Source organism: Triturus cristatus, chromosome 7 (genome assembly GCF_964204655.1).
Source record: "Triturus cristatus chromosome 7, aTriCri1.1, whole genome shotgun sequence".
NCBI classification, from domain to species: Eukaryota; Metazoa; Chordata; class Amphibia; order Caudata; family Salamandridae; genus Triturus; species Triturus cristatus.
The window spans coordinates 313,402,307-313,416,834 of record NC_140590.1 but is presented as its reverse complement, the minus strand read 5'-3'; the positions used below and the strand labels follow the sequence as shown (position 1 = coordinate 313,416,834).

General features: G+C 43.4%; 1 protein-coding gene across 1 annotated transcript; it reads right to left on the bottom strand.

Moving 5' to 3' along the window:
• Positions 1 to 5,349: 5,349 nt before the first annotated feature.
• LOC146809545 (galactoside alpha-(1,2)-fucosyltransferase 2-like) lies at positions 5,350 to 6,384 on the bottom strand. Its single transcript, XM_085614354.1, has one exon. It carries the CDS (start codon positions 6,382 to 6,384, stop codon positions 5,350 to 5,352), a length of 1,035 nt encoding a protein of 344 aa, XP_085470480.1.
• Positions 6,385 to 14,528: the final 8,144 nt, after the last annotated feature.

Here is a 14,528-nt window from a genome sequence, read left to right as displayed (position 1 = left end):
CTACCCCCTTGGTAGCTTGGCACGAGCAGTCAGGCCTATCCCAGAGGCAATGTGTAAAGCGCTTGCGCACGCACACAGCAACAACATACCAGGCACACCACAAAAGGAACTCCGCACAAGGTTAGATCAAAAATAGCCTTTGTATTCTCATAACACATTAGAATAGTAATCAAATAATATACATTGTGCCACCTGGCACTAGGTAATATCTACAAGGGATTATATACACCTGACAGGGCCAACTGGACCACTGTCAGACCCATCAAAAAGTGAACTTAGTAAAAGTAGGACATCACATAAACGTACAACCAGTAATCACTGGTAACCACTGTACTCAGCATCATCCTGTAACATAAACCATATTATGCACAGTATCACATTTAGGCGTGAAATACATTCTGCGCCAACCTCACCAGCATAAACACATTATGCAATCATCTCATAAGTCTAAACGCATTAGACCCTAACCTCCTAAGCATAACTCACATTAGGGGTAAAACTCACAGTAGGAAATAACCTCACAAGCATAAACACATTACGCACATAGGGCCTCATGTAGGTAGCCAAATACCGGTCGGTAACGGCCGATTTTCGGTAATTATACCGTTACCGACCGGTATTTTGGCTATTGGTATGTAGGGGGACAATTATTGGTTTCGGAATTTACCGAATCGGTAAAATTACCGATTCGGTAATAATACCGAATCGGTACTGTTACCGAATCGGTAACTTTTCCGAATCGGTAATTTTACCGATTCGGTAAATTCCGAAACCAAAATCGAGATGTAGGGGGAGTGTGTGGGTGTGTTTAAGAGTCGGTATTTACCACCAACTTATAGTTGGTGGTAAATAATCAATGTATGTGTTTATGCATTTTTACGCGCGTAGCAGTGTGCAATGTGGCATACATACATGCCCTTAGGGCATGTATGTGTGCCACATGTGTACACATGGCCGAATCAGGGGTGCAACAGGGTGTCAATGTGACACCCTGCCAATCTTGCATGTGTTCAACACATTACCGAATCGGTATTTACCGATTCGGTAATGAGGCATACCTTCCCATCAATGGGAAGGTATGCCTCATTACCGAATCGGTAAATACCGATTCGGTAATTACCGAATTGTAACGAATCGGTAAAAAATACCGACTCATTACCTACATACGAGTTACCACTTCTAAAATACCGATTCGGTATCGTTCGGTATTTTAGAAGTGGTAACTGGTATGCTACCTACATGAGGCCCATAATCTCATCCCCAAACGCATTTAGAGGTATGAATCACAGTAGAGAACCACATTTCCTCACATCACATAAATCACCGACCCCCCTGGACAACTGGCCTTCTCTAGGGCTCAAATGCCCTATGTCCAAAGTGCCAGAACACGCTGCCAGTGCAGCAGAATCCATAGTTGCGCTGGGGCAAAGGAGCTGCATCTCACTCCTATCTCTCAAGCCTGCCCCCAAAGAACTGTGGCCTAAACGTAGCAGCTGGCACTAAGTGCTGCACAGCTGTGAATCAAGTGAAGGCCCTGGCAACACTGTGCCTCCTGTCCCACTCAGGGACTAAGATAAAACTGCGCAAAACTCCCGCAGGGCAGCTGGGATCAGCATAAACACGCGGGCAGCACTGTGCCTCTGGACCCCCACTGGGGCCCTTCGCAAAAATCATGCCCAGTGTTGGAGCGGCCTGCCCTCTGTGAGGCTGCTCAGGCACCAACCAGGTGCCTTGGGGAAACAACCATGGGGCAGGCACTGATAGCGTGCCTCGATATACACCCCCTCCCCACCAGCTCTACTCACCGGACTCCTTTTCTTCCAGGGATCCCTGCGGCGTGCACCAGGAGAGCCCCCCCTGCTCGGGGGCTCTCTCTCCTCAATTGTGGTCTCGCTCTTCTCTGGCAGCGTGGGACTTCCCTCCTCTCACGGGAGCCCCCGCCGATCAGCTGCCACACTTCTCGTCTGCTGCACGGGGCTCTCTCAGCTCACATGAGCCCCGCCTGGCTGCAGACGTTCACTCGGCCGCCTCTTCTCCAGTCGCTGGGGCTCTCCCTCGCTTACGGAAGCCCAGTCCAGACTTCCGGCGGCCCGCAGGAGGCCCCGCCCACGTCCCAGGCAAGATTGCCTGACTTCCGGTTCGGCGATCGGGGCCGCGGCGGTGATTCTCCTTCTCTTGGCGGCAATGAGGGGTGGGCTCCCTCGCAATTTAAGTTATAGAGTGGGGTGGGCACCCGCAATAATAATGCATGCATAAGCGGGGTGGGCACCCGCATATAAGATTCCAAAACACGGGGTGGGCACCCGCTCCTCCGCAACACGGGGGAATCCCTACGCCGGGGATTCCCTCTCCCTCCTCATGCAGCGCTGCGCTGCAAAAGCCCACATGCTCCTCCTAAGTAGGAATATAGCGCTCACGAGGCGCTAGGGCAACAGACAGTCCTTCAGGTCCTTAGGAATCAAGGGGGCCATGCTGGGCCCAGGGAGGCAGCCCTCCTGGCAGGTCCTCCTGGGCCCCAGCAGCAGCACGCCCCCGCAGGTGTAGGAGCAGGTACAGACTGAACAACATCATGGGGTCACAGCCCCTATATCAATATCACCAAATCCTTTGTCTAAAGTGCAGGGCATGGGGGAACCAGATGCAACCGGTTCAGGGGGGATTTGGAGCACTTTGTTTTGCAAGCTCCTCTTCCCCTTTGTCAGGTGGGGGCTAGGTGATCAGACACACCACAGGGGGTGGAGTCAGCATTGTACATCCTATTCAGAGTCAGGGGATTACCCCTCCCACTACTCCCAGCCCAGATGTCCTATTCAGCCCAGCGCTGACTCACCCTGCCCCTCCTGGAGCCACACACACCTCCCAGCCCCTGTCACTCACAAGCCAGACATGCAATTCACATCAGGCAGGCAGACACGTAGCACACAGAAATGCCAACGTCTAAAAGTGGCATTTCCCCACCAGTCATCATAAATCTGCGCACACCATTGCGCAGCATTTCTTCTCACGAGTTCATACATACTAAACATGACCCTGCGCTCCTCTCATAACAGGAATTACCACGGACACATTTATCCCCAATGCATTCCAATGGGAGGGCAGGCCAACTTCACCAAATGTACATAGAGAGTGCACACACTTTACACTGGACCACAGTGCTAAAGAGCCCAGAGGCCTAAAACCACCAACACCATGTCAGAACTTAAGGCAAAAAGTTTAGGGGTGAACCTGCCAAAAAGGCCAAGTCCAACAATGAGGGAAAAACAGATTTGATTCTTGTGCAGGTCTCTGTGGTTAATACCCATGCGACTTTTGCGGTAAATGGAGGGACAGTCCAAATAGACATCTAGGTGTAACAGTCTGGGCTAGGATAAATCAACATAGGCCAAACTGTGCACCATTGGCAAACACAATTCAGATATATTTTAATGCATGAAGACCAGGGTCGAACTGGCCGTAGCAGGCACTCTGCGTTTTTCCGGAGGGCCGGAATGGTGGGGGACAGTTTTCAAGCAGTGTGGGCCGGTTTTTGTTACTGGGGGCCGGTTTTTGCAATATCGGTTCCTGTAACGAAACTGGCAGCAGTGCTAAAGCGGAAACAGTGCTGCTTCTTGCAAACTCATCCATCCCACCCAATTGCCCTCACAAGTGCCAGACTGGAATAATTGCCAGGGCTGGTTTGTGTTCCCAGTCAGGCCCTGATGAAGACACCCAGAGCTTTCTTTGATGACACAATTGGCTGAGTTTAGTATAACGGGCCCTTTCAGTGACTTTTTTTTCTCAATATGAGTCATTCAAGCTAAATACATTGCTTTTTGCTGGGACTAAACACTATATGTAGGTTCCTATGATAATATTCATCATAGAATAAGGCTGTCAGACCCTGAAACATTAGATGTACAAATACATGCATCTACATCTATAAACCTGGAATTCTAATATGAGCTGCATTTTAAATAATGATTTGGGAATGTAGAAAATGCCGAAATTTAGAAAAGTAAAAATGATGCTACTGGAGCATTATACTAAAAAAACAGTATGAGACTCCAGTGGCCCCTGCAGCCCCCGTGGTGCGAGGGGACCCCAAGCCCAGGGGGGTTCCCTCGGCACAGTACCCTGGCCGGAAAGCTCCTGATTGAGTCCCGAAGGGACCCCTCAACGTACCTTGCAAGAAGGCCCATTCAAATTTCGTTACGCCACTGTTAGACCCTATCATGAAATGCATGCGAAACACCTACAATGTTTTAGGGTTTAGTTGTACATTTTCAGCTTGATATTTTTCAAAATAATTAGACCTAAGATATCATTGAGACTTTCGCTAAACGTGTGTAAAATTCCTTCCGTACTTGGTAACATAAGATTGCCTCTTTCATGCTCCATTATAGATAAATCGTTTTTTTCTTGACCATTTTTCATGGGATTGAATCAACGTTTATGAGCAGGAAGAAACTCCATGGTCAGCGAAATGTGAAGTTTTATTTTTTGATTTCTGGCAAGTCTATCCACTGCTATTGAGGTCTTGATTTTCAAAAGATTGGCAACACAGGATTTCTATGCAGAGTAACTTAACACCCAATGCACTGAAAGGCTAGACTGTAATTACTTTATGAATTTATAGATTCCTTCTGAAATGCAAGTAACACTGACCACATAAAGTGTACGTGTTCAGATTTGCACAGTGAAAGTTTCACTCACCTTTTATGTACTCATCTCGCCTGTCCACCTGACTTCCTGATGTGTAGTTACTTTTCAAGGGTCTATTAGAGATTTTTATGGATTACTTCCAAACGGCAACAAACAATAATGTTTTCTCTCAATTATTGTTTTTCATCAGATCTGGGGAGAAATGTGCAAGTTCTGTGTAATAGAAGTAGATCTTTTTATCATTACATCCTCGTTACATTAGCTATGCCATTCTTATCTTTTTGTGTCGGATTAACATGTGTAGGTTAAATACATTTGCGCAACCTTTCCTTGATGGATATTATCATCTGAAAAAAGCATTTTATGTTGAGCCGCCAATACTACTGATAACTATAAACACCGTATACCCATTTCAACATTTGGCAGATTTCCTATGCCACAAGGGTTCTACAATACAGTTGAACATTTATTGTACACCAGTGTGGCATGTTAAGCTGAGTGCACATCCAGATACAATAAAGTTAGCTCCTAATCTTCTATAGAAATGTTTTAAATTAAAATATTTTAATGCCACATTGACAGTCCCAGATTAGTACACAAATTAGCATCAGATAAATTGCGTAGCTTTAGTGCAGCTGGGAAATAGAGACCTAAAAAAATCTTCATCAAAGGGTCACTTGTGAAGTATGTACAGTACAGGTTGTATCCTCAATGTTTCCCTGACAGAAGAGGTGAAAGGTCTGCAGGAATACCAATCCATTCAGGCAGAAATGCGGCATCATAATGAAAGACTTTGAGGAACTCGGAATCCGGTAAGGTGAAATTGTTGAGGTAGATCATCTCTCCACCGGCAAGGTAACCTGCCCAAAACCCAAAGGTGCCGACAGTCATAATGGTGTGATTGCAGTGGGCAAGGAGAGAAAAGTCTTTCCCCGGAGACGTCTCATTGCTATCACCAGAGAAGTAGACATCTCCCCTGGAGTTATTAATATTCTCTTTGCACCACTGCATCCCATTGCTTGTCACTACAAACACAGGCTCTTCATACTTATTCCGGAAATAAGCCATAGCTTTGTCCAAATAGCCTTTATCGGCTACCACCCCTTTCCAGGAATTTGGCATGGTCTGTAGATAGTCCCCTCGTCGAACATGAACCCCAATGTAAGTTACATTCTTCCGAGAGCCCTTTATTTTTTTCAAGTACTCATTTGCTTCTTGTTTGATAAAATCATGGAATGTGAACTCTCTAAGGATCTCATGTCGGATGTGGTGGTAGAAGGTCCACGAGCAGGGATAGCCTGTCAAGTAGACGTACTTTCCACTGATGTTCTTGTACTCTTCAGACATCCAGTCATGCAGCCCATAATACCTCCACTTTATCTTCTTAACTACACATGTGTTCAGTTGTGGCAGAGTTATCTTGAAGATAGGTGCTAGCCAGTTGTGCATCGCTGGAAGTATGTAAGCCGGACGGCCATTGAGCTTGGCCAAAGCATGCAGCGTAGCATATTCGCCCATCTGATTGCCTAGTCGGCCAATTGAATTCACAGTCCACATCCCATCTGCCATAACTTTCTTCTCATTCTCTACATTTCTTGTTTGCTTGTGGTAGCTGGGCACTGGAAGACGTCTGTGTTCGGTCTTCCAGCGATGTGAATATTTGTAGTAAGAGGACACAGAAAAGATGCAAATAATAAATAAGATAGCAAGTAGGAGGGTGCACTTCTGTTTAATACCAGCCATCCCTGGACGCATGCTGCACTTTCACTGGATGACCTGTGCTAAAAGAAAATGAATAGAAAATTAACTAGTGACACTTTCTTCGTCATCCATGTACATTAAGGAGAGGAACAATAAGATAATTTGAAACTGTTTCACTTCATTTTCAACAGTTCCAAGTATGATAAACTATTTTTCCTGATAGTCATACAACTAAAATATATCAGTGCACATGATGGTGCTGTTGCAGTGGTAGATTTTTCTCAGGCTAGGACTCAATGCTGTCACTAGATAGTAGGCGTCATCTATAGTTGTCATTGTCCTCCTTTGCACACCTAGACATAAGCTGCTAAGTTAAGGGCTAGTTGCAGAAATCTGTGTACAAACTATGGGTTACAGGTTTGGAATTCTCTCACTTAGCCTACTACTCTTTGGAGTTTCATTTCACAAGCTCTGTTGGCTAGTAATGACACATTTTGCTTGCAATGCTGTGAAAGTCAATGAAAACTTTTGTAGGCAGTGCAATGTAAGATTGTCTTAAACAGTCGCAACCCGTGCAGGTAAGAGCGGTGGGGCTGGGTTGGGGGGATTCGACAGACGACCAAGAGAGAAAATGAAATAAATAATTAATTTTCCCTCATCATAGTCTGTTGAAATCCCCACCACCCGGCCCCACCAACACACACTCCTCTTACCTGCACGGGCCGCAGCTGGTCTTAAACTTGTTCAATTATTCATTTACAGCTAGCATCCCTTTCCCAGGGATCTGGCACTTTTACCTATGTGCAACCTTATGCAAGTCAATTTTTTCACGTAACCCATAATCTTCCTAAATACTCCTAACCCTCCCGCCAGACCATATTCATGGAAGGTGGAATGTGTGCACTGTTTTATGAGAAATGTACTTCCTGCCTGCATGGATAGTAGATTTTTTCACTGGGAAGGAAGTAGGAAGAAATTGCCAAACATTGTCCTTCCTGCTCAAGAGTGGAGTAACAGACCAATGGAGTAGAACTCTAAAATGTCTACACTCGGACTGCAAGCCCCCAAAAAGGAGGGACCATTGTGTGCCCTATAGCGATGGCTGTAAGGCAAGCCATACAAGAGGGGCATTCAGGGCCAACTAGTTGCACTGCACCCTGTGTTCTCTTTTCTCATGCTTCAAGGAAGACACTTCTATAATGTATCACCTGACTTGTGTGTGTAAAGCCACTGGCTCTCAGAGGAGTGTTGAATAGGATAACACAACAGACCTTGCATCACAGCCAACAGGAGCACTCATCTTGGCTAGTGGTATGTGATGGATCACTAGTTCTCAATCTTATTGACTAGGGAATTCTGCCTTGTTATGGTCCTCCGCTTTATTGATGGATTCTGATCTGGTGACAGTGTCTGAGTCCTCAGTTATATTGAAGGTAGAGTCTGAACCTGCTGCCAAACTCTGGGGTTCTGGTTTTCTACTGGTGTCTGGGCCTCAGTTTTAGCAGACTTACGGTAGTTTCTCCTAACTCCCATCACTGTCCTAACTCACACTTACGGTGTAAGTCATTTTTACAGGGAACGTGAATTGTCTTGTGTGATAATGTAAGGATATATCTAATGGAAGATGTCTGGATCCAGGCTCGTAGTTTCTGGTACTTTTTTATTTCTTTTACTTCTTATTAAATTCAACATATAAGACAGAAGCTCCAGGTGGAACCTGGGTGACATCTGTTGAGTCCCATGAACATGCTACCAACTAATAGCCTGGGACCACTGTGCCACTCAACCATATCACTTACACAAACATGCTTCTCAGAAAAACACTACTTCGTTTGCTATACCATTGACCGATCTTTGGAAATATGGAAACCATGGGTCAACTACAACTGAGAAAATGAGTACTGAATGTATTTATTGAATGTTAATTAAAACCATTACAAACATGAGATACCAATAATGGACAGTGACAAACCTCATTTGTACAAAAATTAAAAACACATGTTGAGACACAACTGTACTCTTTTAAAGCCCTCACAAAATCTTATACATCTTAGGCATCTGGAAAAAAGCAATGAACCTTAGTCAAGATGAGCTAAAATGCATGTTCGCACAAGACTGATCTAGATCAGAATGTGAAAGTATGTAGAAAAACTATGATAAGTACATTTTAGAAAAGTTCAATCAATGATTTTTATGTTTTACATTATAGAAAAAGTAGCCACTACCATGGAATGATCTCAAATAAACCTAAAATGTTAGAAATCACTTGAGGATCGTCTGTACTACTAAATATTCTTTCAACTCTTCTTTTCACTGTGCACACACCTGGATCTAAGACCATTGATCTTAAAAACAATTGTCGCTCAACCAAGAGAGGTGGCCAAATATATAAAATGTGAAAATAATTTTCATTAGAAGATTGGAATGTTGAGAGCTCCATTAAAGACAATGGAGTAGCTTTGTACATATAATGGCTAGTATAAGCCCAAAGCTCCAACATTCCATTGCTTGTCTTCATGTTGCTCCCTTTTTAATTTGGAACATTCTACCCTTAGAAGAAAGAATGTTCAATTAGCCCTATAGCCCTTCTTCCTTGGGCTATACATGTTGTTAAAAACCCTCTCCCTCATTATAGGCCTTCGCTTCTCAGACATATAACCTGGGCTCAGGGTTTTTAAACAACTTCTATAGTACTCGACAGTGGGCCATAAGCTATATTAGAACATTGGAATGTGGAGCACCCCATTGAATACAATGGAGTGCTATGGGCTTAAACGTGCCGGTAGAAGCCCGCAGAGCAACATTCCAATGTTGTTTTTGTTCACAGCTGCTGCTGTGAACAAAGGCCTCTCAGAGCCCGCCTCTGAGAGGCTTTGGTTTTCAGTAATTAGAACATTCTGCCCTCTAGGGGCGGAATGCTCTAATAGCCCAAGAGCCCTCACATCGGGCTCTACCAGCCATGAAAGCACTGCTTTCTTTAACACTGGAGCGGGCCTTTAATGGCCAGTAGAGCTTACTAGGTCGGGCTCTAAGGGTATATGACAACATTGGAATGTTGGAAGCTCCTTTGAAGACATTGAGGTAGCTCAGGACTAATAATAGCTGGTGTAAACTAATGCTCTAACAATCCTATGTTTGTCTTCAGTTTCTCTCTTTTTAGTTTAGAACATTCTATCCGCAGTCGGTGGAATGTTAAAATGGCCTTATAGCCCTTCTGCCTCAGGCTACACTCCTTGTTAAAGGCCATCTCCGCTCTGGTTTAAGGTCTTTACCAACTGCTGTAAACCTTGGCAGCAGGCTATAAGCCTATATTGTAACTCCCTCATTGACAACATTCCTCTAATTGAGATTTGTAAGTTGTTCAGGCATGCCTGCACTCTTAAATCATCAAAGTATCCAACAAAGTGATGGATGGAATGCTTGAATAAATTATCTCACAACAAGGTCTCTAATGGAGGAATTATTACCATCAAGTGTACCACTCCAATAAATGTTGTTCGCAACAGGTACCTAATGGAACAAGCATTTGCAATGCATTAGGTCTCGCATTTACGCGAGTTTGAGCTCTTGACATTGCAAATAACAATGCCTATTGGCATTGTCATTTACAATGCCAATAGCTTTAACTCGTGTAACTGCGAGACCTATTGCATTGCAAATGCTTGTTTTTGTGAGGCATGGGGAGATTAAGTGATTTGGATGTTCAGCGTCATTACCGAGACTAGAACCCTGTTTCCGAGGTCGAGCGCCCTAGCCGCTAGGCCAACTTTTGTTGCTCATTATGATGCTTTAGAATATAAATACACAGAAGTCTTCTACTTGGGCTTAGATAGATTTTATGTAGTGTGTGATATGCACGCGAATAATACATCGTTTAAAAAAAAAAAAAGAAAAAAAAAGTATTAAAAAAAAGTGTAAATTGTAAAAAGAAAAAAAAAACACATACGCAGCGTTCTCAGGTTTGTTGTCCATGTGCGAGTAGCACATTCTGTCCAGGGTTTTACTGTGTATTCTGGGAATTGCATTTCTAATTTCAAAAAGGGAACCAGTGGACTACGAACCCCAGAAAGCAAATAGAAATAAAACTGAAGCAGATGAGCAACTCATGGACGCCGGCACTGAGAAACGTGGGAGATCCGAAAATGTTTGTGGGAGATCTAAGGCGCACACACAATAGGTACAACTCATTTCCGGAACAAAAAGCATTAGTCTGTTGAGGCATAACTAGGATTAAATACCGCACTGACTGAATGAAATCGTTTTGCATTTAGCGTGACGAAGGCTGCATTTACCATGTGGTTTGCATGCATTTTTAGGGGCGTGGCTACCAATGAGGCTGGAGGTGCAGTGGTATTGAGGCCTTCAGGGTCTGACCCTCGATTATTGTTTCATTCTCCTAGCCGTCCAGGCGTAAGGAAGGCATTGCATTGGCCTTGCTTGCGCACGAGCCCATTTCATGCTTAGCTACGTCACAGTGCTTTTTAAAACTTTTGGTCGCGTGCTAGTTTTATTTCCGTTTACCTGCGAGGTGCAAGGAATACAGTTAACATTACTCTCTGCTCGGGAAGGGAAGAAGAAATGCAAACATACTGCTGAGACGTCAAACGGATTACATTCAAAATAATGACCTTTCGCTTTTGACAGCTCAGATTCCACGAGAGAAGATAGGGCGCCCTAACTTGGGGTTTTAGGCTGGAGAGGGCTGTTCTTACTGGGGGTGCAGCGATACAACGATGCATAATAAACTAAATTCGGCGTTAAAGAATTGTACCAGATTATAAACATTTCAAATTCCCCCCTCAGCATCTCAGCGCTGCACGTTATCATTGGAGCAGTACGTTTGTGCTACCTTGTATCATTGTAGATGCCGATGGCATTGCGTAAATCGAATAGATAAACTAAAATAAGAAGTAACAAAACTCACCCCGTCTCTTTCGACTGCTTTCCCTTCCTGGAACTCATGTTTGCAATAACCAGATCTTTTCCTCTGGGCGAAGCGCTTAAGTGAGGCAGACCTGGGCTACCTGGCGGGCTGATTATCCACAGGTCTGAATAATTAAAGTAAATTAGCACCTGCTGAATTTGGGTGTTAAAAAAAACAAGCATTGGCCGCACGCGCGCCTCGCGCTTAAAGTAATAAAAAAAAAAAAAAGACAAGCCCGGCGGAGCGTGGCGCGCGCGCTTGGGGGCGCGGACCCTTTGAAGTGCTCTCAAAAAGCGGAGTGCATGGCGGCACAAAGCGCGTGATTGTGCGCGTGCTAGCAATGCAATCCGCTTTTTGGGAGCACTTTTAAAAGCTCCTATAGTCTCGCTTTGCGATCGCTTACGCGATAGCAAGGCGAGACCTAAAAATCACTAAAAATCTGAATCACAATGTGTATAACCCTAAGCTCAAGAGATTTTCAAATGAGCATGTGCTTTTTGATGACGAGAACCCTCACTCACCACTTGGGTGACATGCTTCATCATTGGGTTCCCTCTTGCACGCAAGGTGCACTGTGTGGGCTACAACTCTCCTCCTGGAGAGGAGCGTGAGGTGTTTTATTCACTCCAATGAAAACAGTGAATGAGGAGCAGAGTGCAAAAAATATTTATCAAAAGTGTCTTAAAAACATCTCAAAAGGAAACCAAACTTTCCTAATGGATGCAATAAAAAGTAGTGTGACGATAGGGTTAAGGATATTTCCTATCTGACTGGGTCAACATGTTTCTGCCAGGTGACCAAAAGTTCATGGCATTCATCAGGACCACTGTCTTGTCACCCTGCTAAACAGTGAAAAACAAAAACCATACTTATATCATGTATGTATATTGTCGAGACCAACTGCAGTCTGGTCTTCTAGCTGTAACACATAAAAAACAACATTTCTAAGTTATTCACATCATCATATCAAAAACAACTATTACCCAAGTGATGTGAAAATTGTGCCTGCAAAAATCACCACTGTGAGAACACACTAACAAATCATTAGTGTCACCAATTGCGGATAAAAATCTCCACCTCTACCTTACACAGGTCCTCTATCTGTATGCAGGTACCTGGAGGCAAAATCAAATAACACATAAAAGTCATGAAGGATCAATCTTTTTAGAAAAACGTATGGACAAAATTTTAAACTGGTATGAAGGGTCCTCCTAAACTCTCATATTGTCACTGAAAAACACTTCATATAATTTCTTAACCATTCATCGATCTCAAATAGAACAAGAACTGTATCTCATCTTCTATCTCATTCATAACGGGCCAGAAAAGAAATCATTAGCCTCGAAATGGCCGTTAAAGAAAACATTTCAGAAGTGTTTTTATCCTCAACTCAATCCAAAGCCATATCACATTAATTCCCAACTCTTAGTCAACTTTACATATAAACCATTAAAATGGTCAAGGCCTAGGTCGCGCACATATTTCTCGCACGCTAACCATTCTGAACAAATACTCGCATTTAAACATTAGCCAACCACTCTGTTGCTACGAGCGAGACCTATTAGTACGGCAAGGGCATTTTCGTATTCGATTAAGACGCATACTGTCGCAGTATATGCTTATTAATATGGGCCAACAATTTTATGCTCACCAGTTGTCCCAATATGTGTGCGACCTAGGCCTTGACCATTTTAATGGTTTATATGTAAAGTTGACTAAGAGTTGGGAGTTAATGTGAAATGGCTTTGGATTGAGTTTAGGATAAAAACACTTCTGAAATGTTTTCTTTAACAGCCATTTCGAGGCTAATGATTTCTTTTCTGGCCTGTTATGAATGAGATAGAAGATGAGATACAGTTCTTGTTCTATTTGAGATCGATGAATGGTTAAGAAATAATATGAAGTGTTTTTAGTGACAATATGAGAGTTTAAGAGGACCCTTCATACAAGTTTAACATTTAGTCCATACGTTGTTCTAAAAAGATTGACCCTTCATGACTTTTATGTGTTATTTGATTTTGCCTCCAGGTACCTGCATACAGATAGAGGACCTGTGTAAGGTAGAGGTGGAGATTTTTATCCGCAATTGGTGAGACTAATGATTTGTTAGTGTGTTCTCACAGTGGTGATGTTTGCAGGCACAATTTTCACATCACTTGGGTAATAGTTGTTTTAGATATGAAGATGTGAATAACTTAGAAATGTTGTTTTTTATGTGTTACAGCTAGAAGACTAGACTTCAGTTGGTCTCGACAATATACATACATGATATAAGTATGTTTTTTTTTCACTGTTTAGCAGAGTGACAAGACAGTGGTCCTGATGAATGCCATGAACTTTTGGTCACCTGGCAGAAATATGTTGACCCAGTCAGATAGGAAATATCCTTAACTCTATCGTCACACTACTTTTTATTGCATCCATTAGGAAAGTTATTAAAGTTTGGTTTCCTTTTGAGATGTTTTTAAGACACTTTTGATAAATATTTTTTGAACTCTGCTCCTCATTCACTGTTTTCATTGGAGTGAATAAAACACCTCACGCTCCTCTCCAGGAGGAGAGTTGTAACCCACACAGTGCACCTTGCGGGCACTGTGTGCAAGAGGGAACCCAATGATGAAGCATGTCACCCAAGTGGTGAGTGAGGGTTCTCGTCTTTAAAAAGCACATGCTCATTTGAAAATCTCTTGAGCTTAGGGTTATACACATTGTGATTCAGATTTTTTGTGATTTTTCCATTAGCTACCTGTTGTGAGCAACATGCTTGAATAAATCACAGCCACTGGTAATTACTCTGGGTCACATCCCAGTCCATCATTATTTTTGCATAACATGCCACCTCAGTTTGAACCCAACCGTAATCGATTCAATCCGGACCCTGCTCCAATGGGAACATTCCAGCCCGAACTGCCATGCCTGGTTCTACCTCAACCAGAACACAAGCAAGTCAGGACTGGATTTGCTTTAGTTAGTTCGCTCATCAGCCAGGTATAGGTTGGGTCCAGTGATGGTGGACTGGGATGCGACCCGAGTAACTACCTGCAGCCGAGTTTAATTCAAGCATTCTGTCGATCACTTTTTTGAATACTTTTGAACTCATAAATTGGTAGTAATGTTCTTGTTTGAGAGAATTAATAAGTAAGTCCTAGCCTGAAGGCTGGTATACCCGTCGGCCACATAATGAGAATTATAAGGATACAAGGAGCCTATGTGGGGACTCACCAAGACTATCTGTGAGCAGTGATTTAAAATGCTCACATTT

Excerpts from the sequence above, each read along its gene's own strand:
- LOC146809545 (XM_085614354.1), bottom strand. The coding sequence starts at position 6,384 with ATGGCTGGTATTAAACAGAAGTGCACCCTCCTACTTGCTATCTTATTT.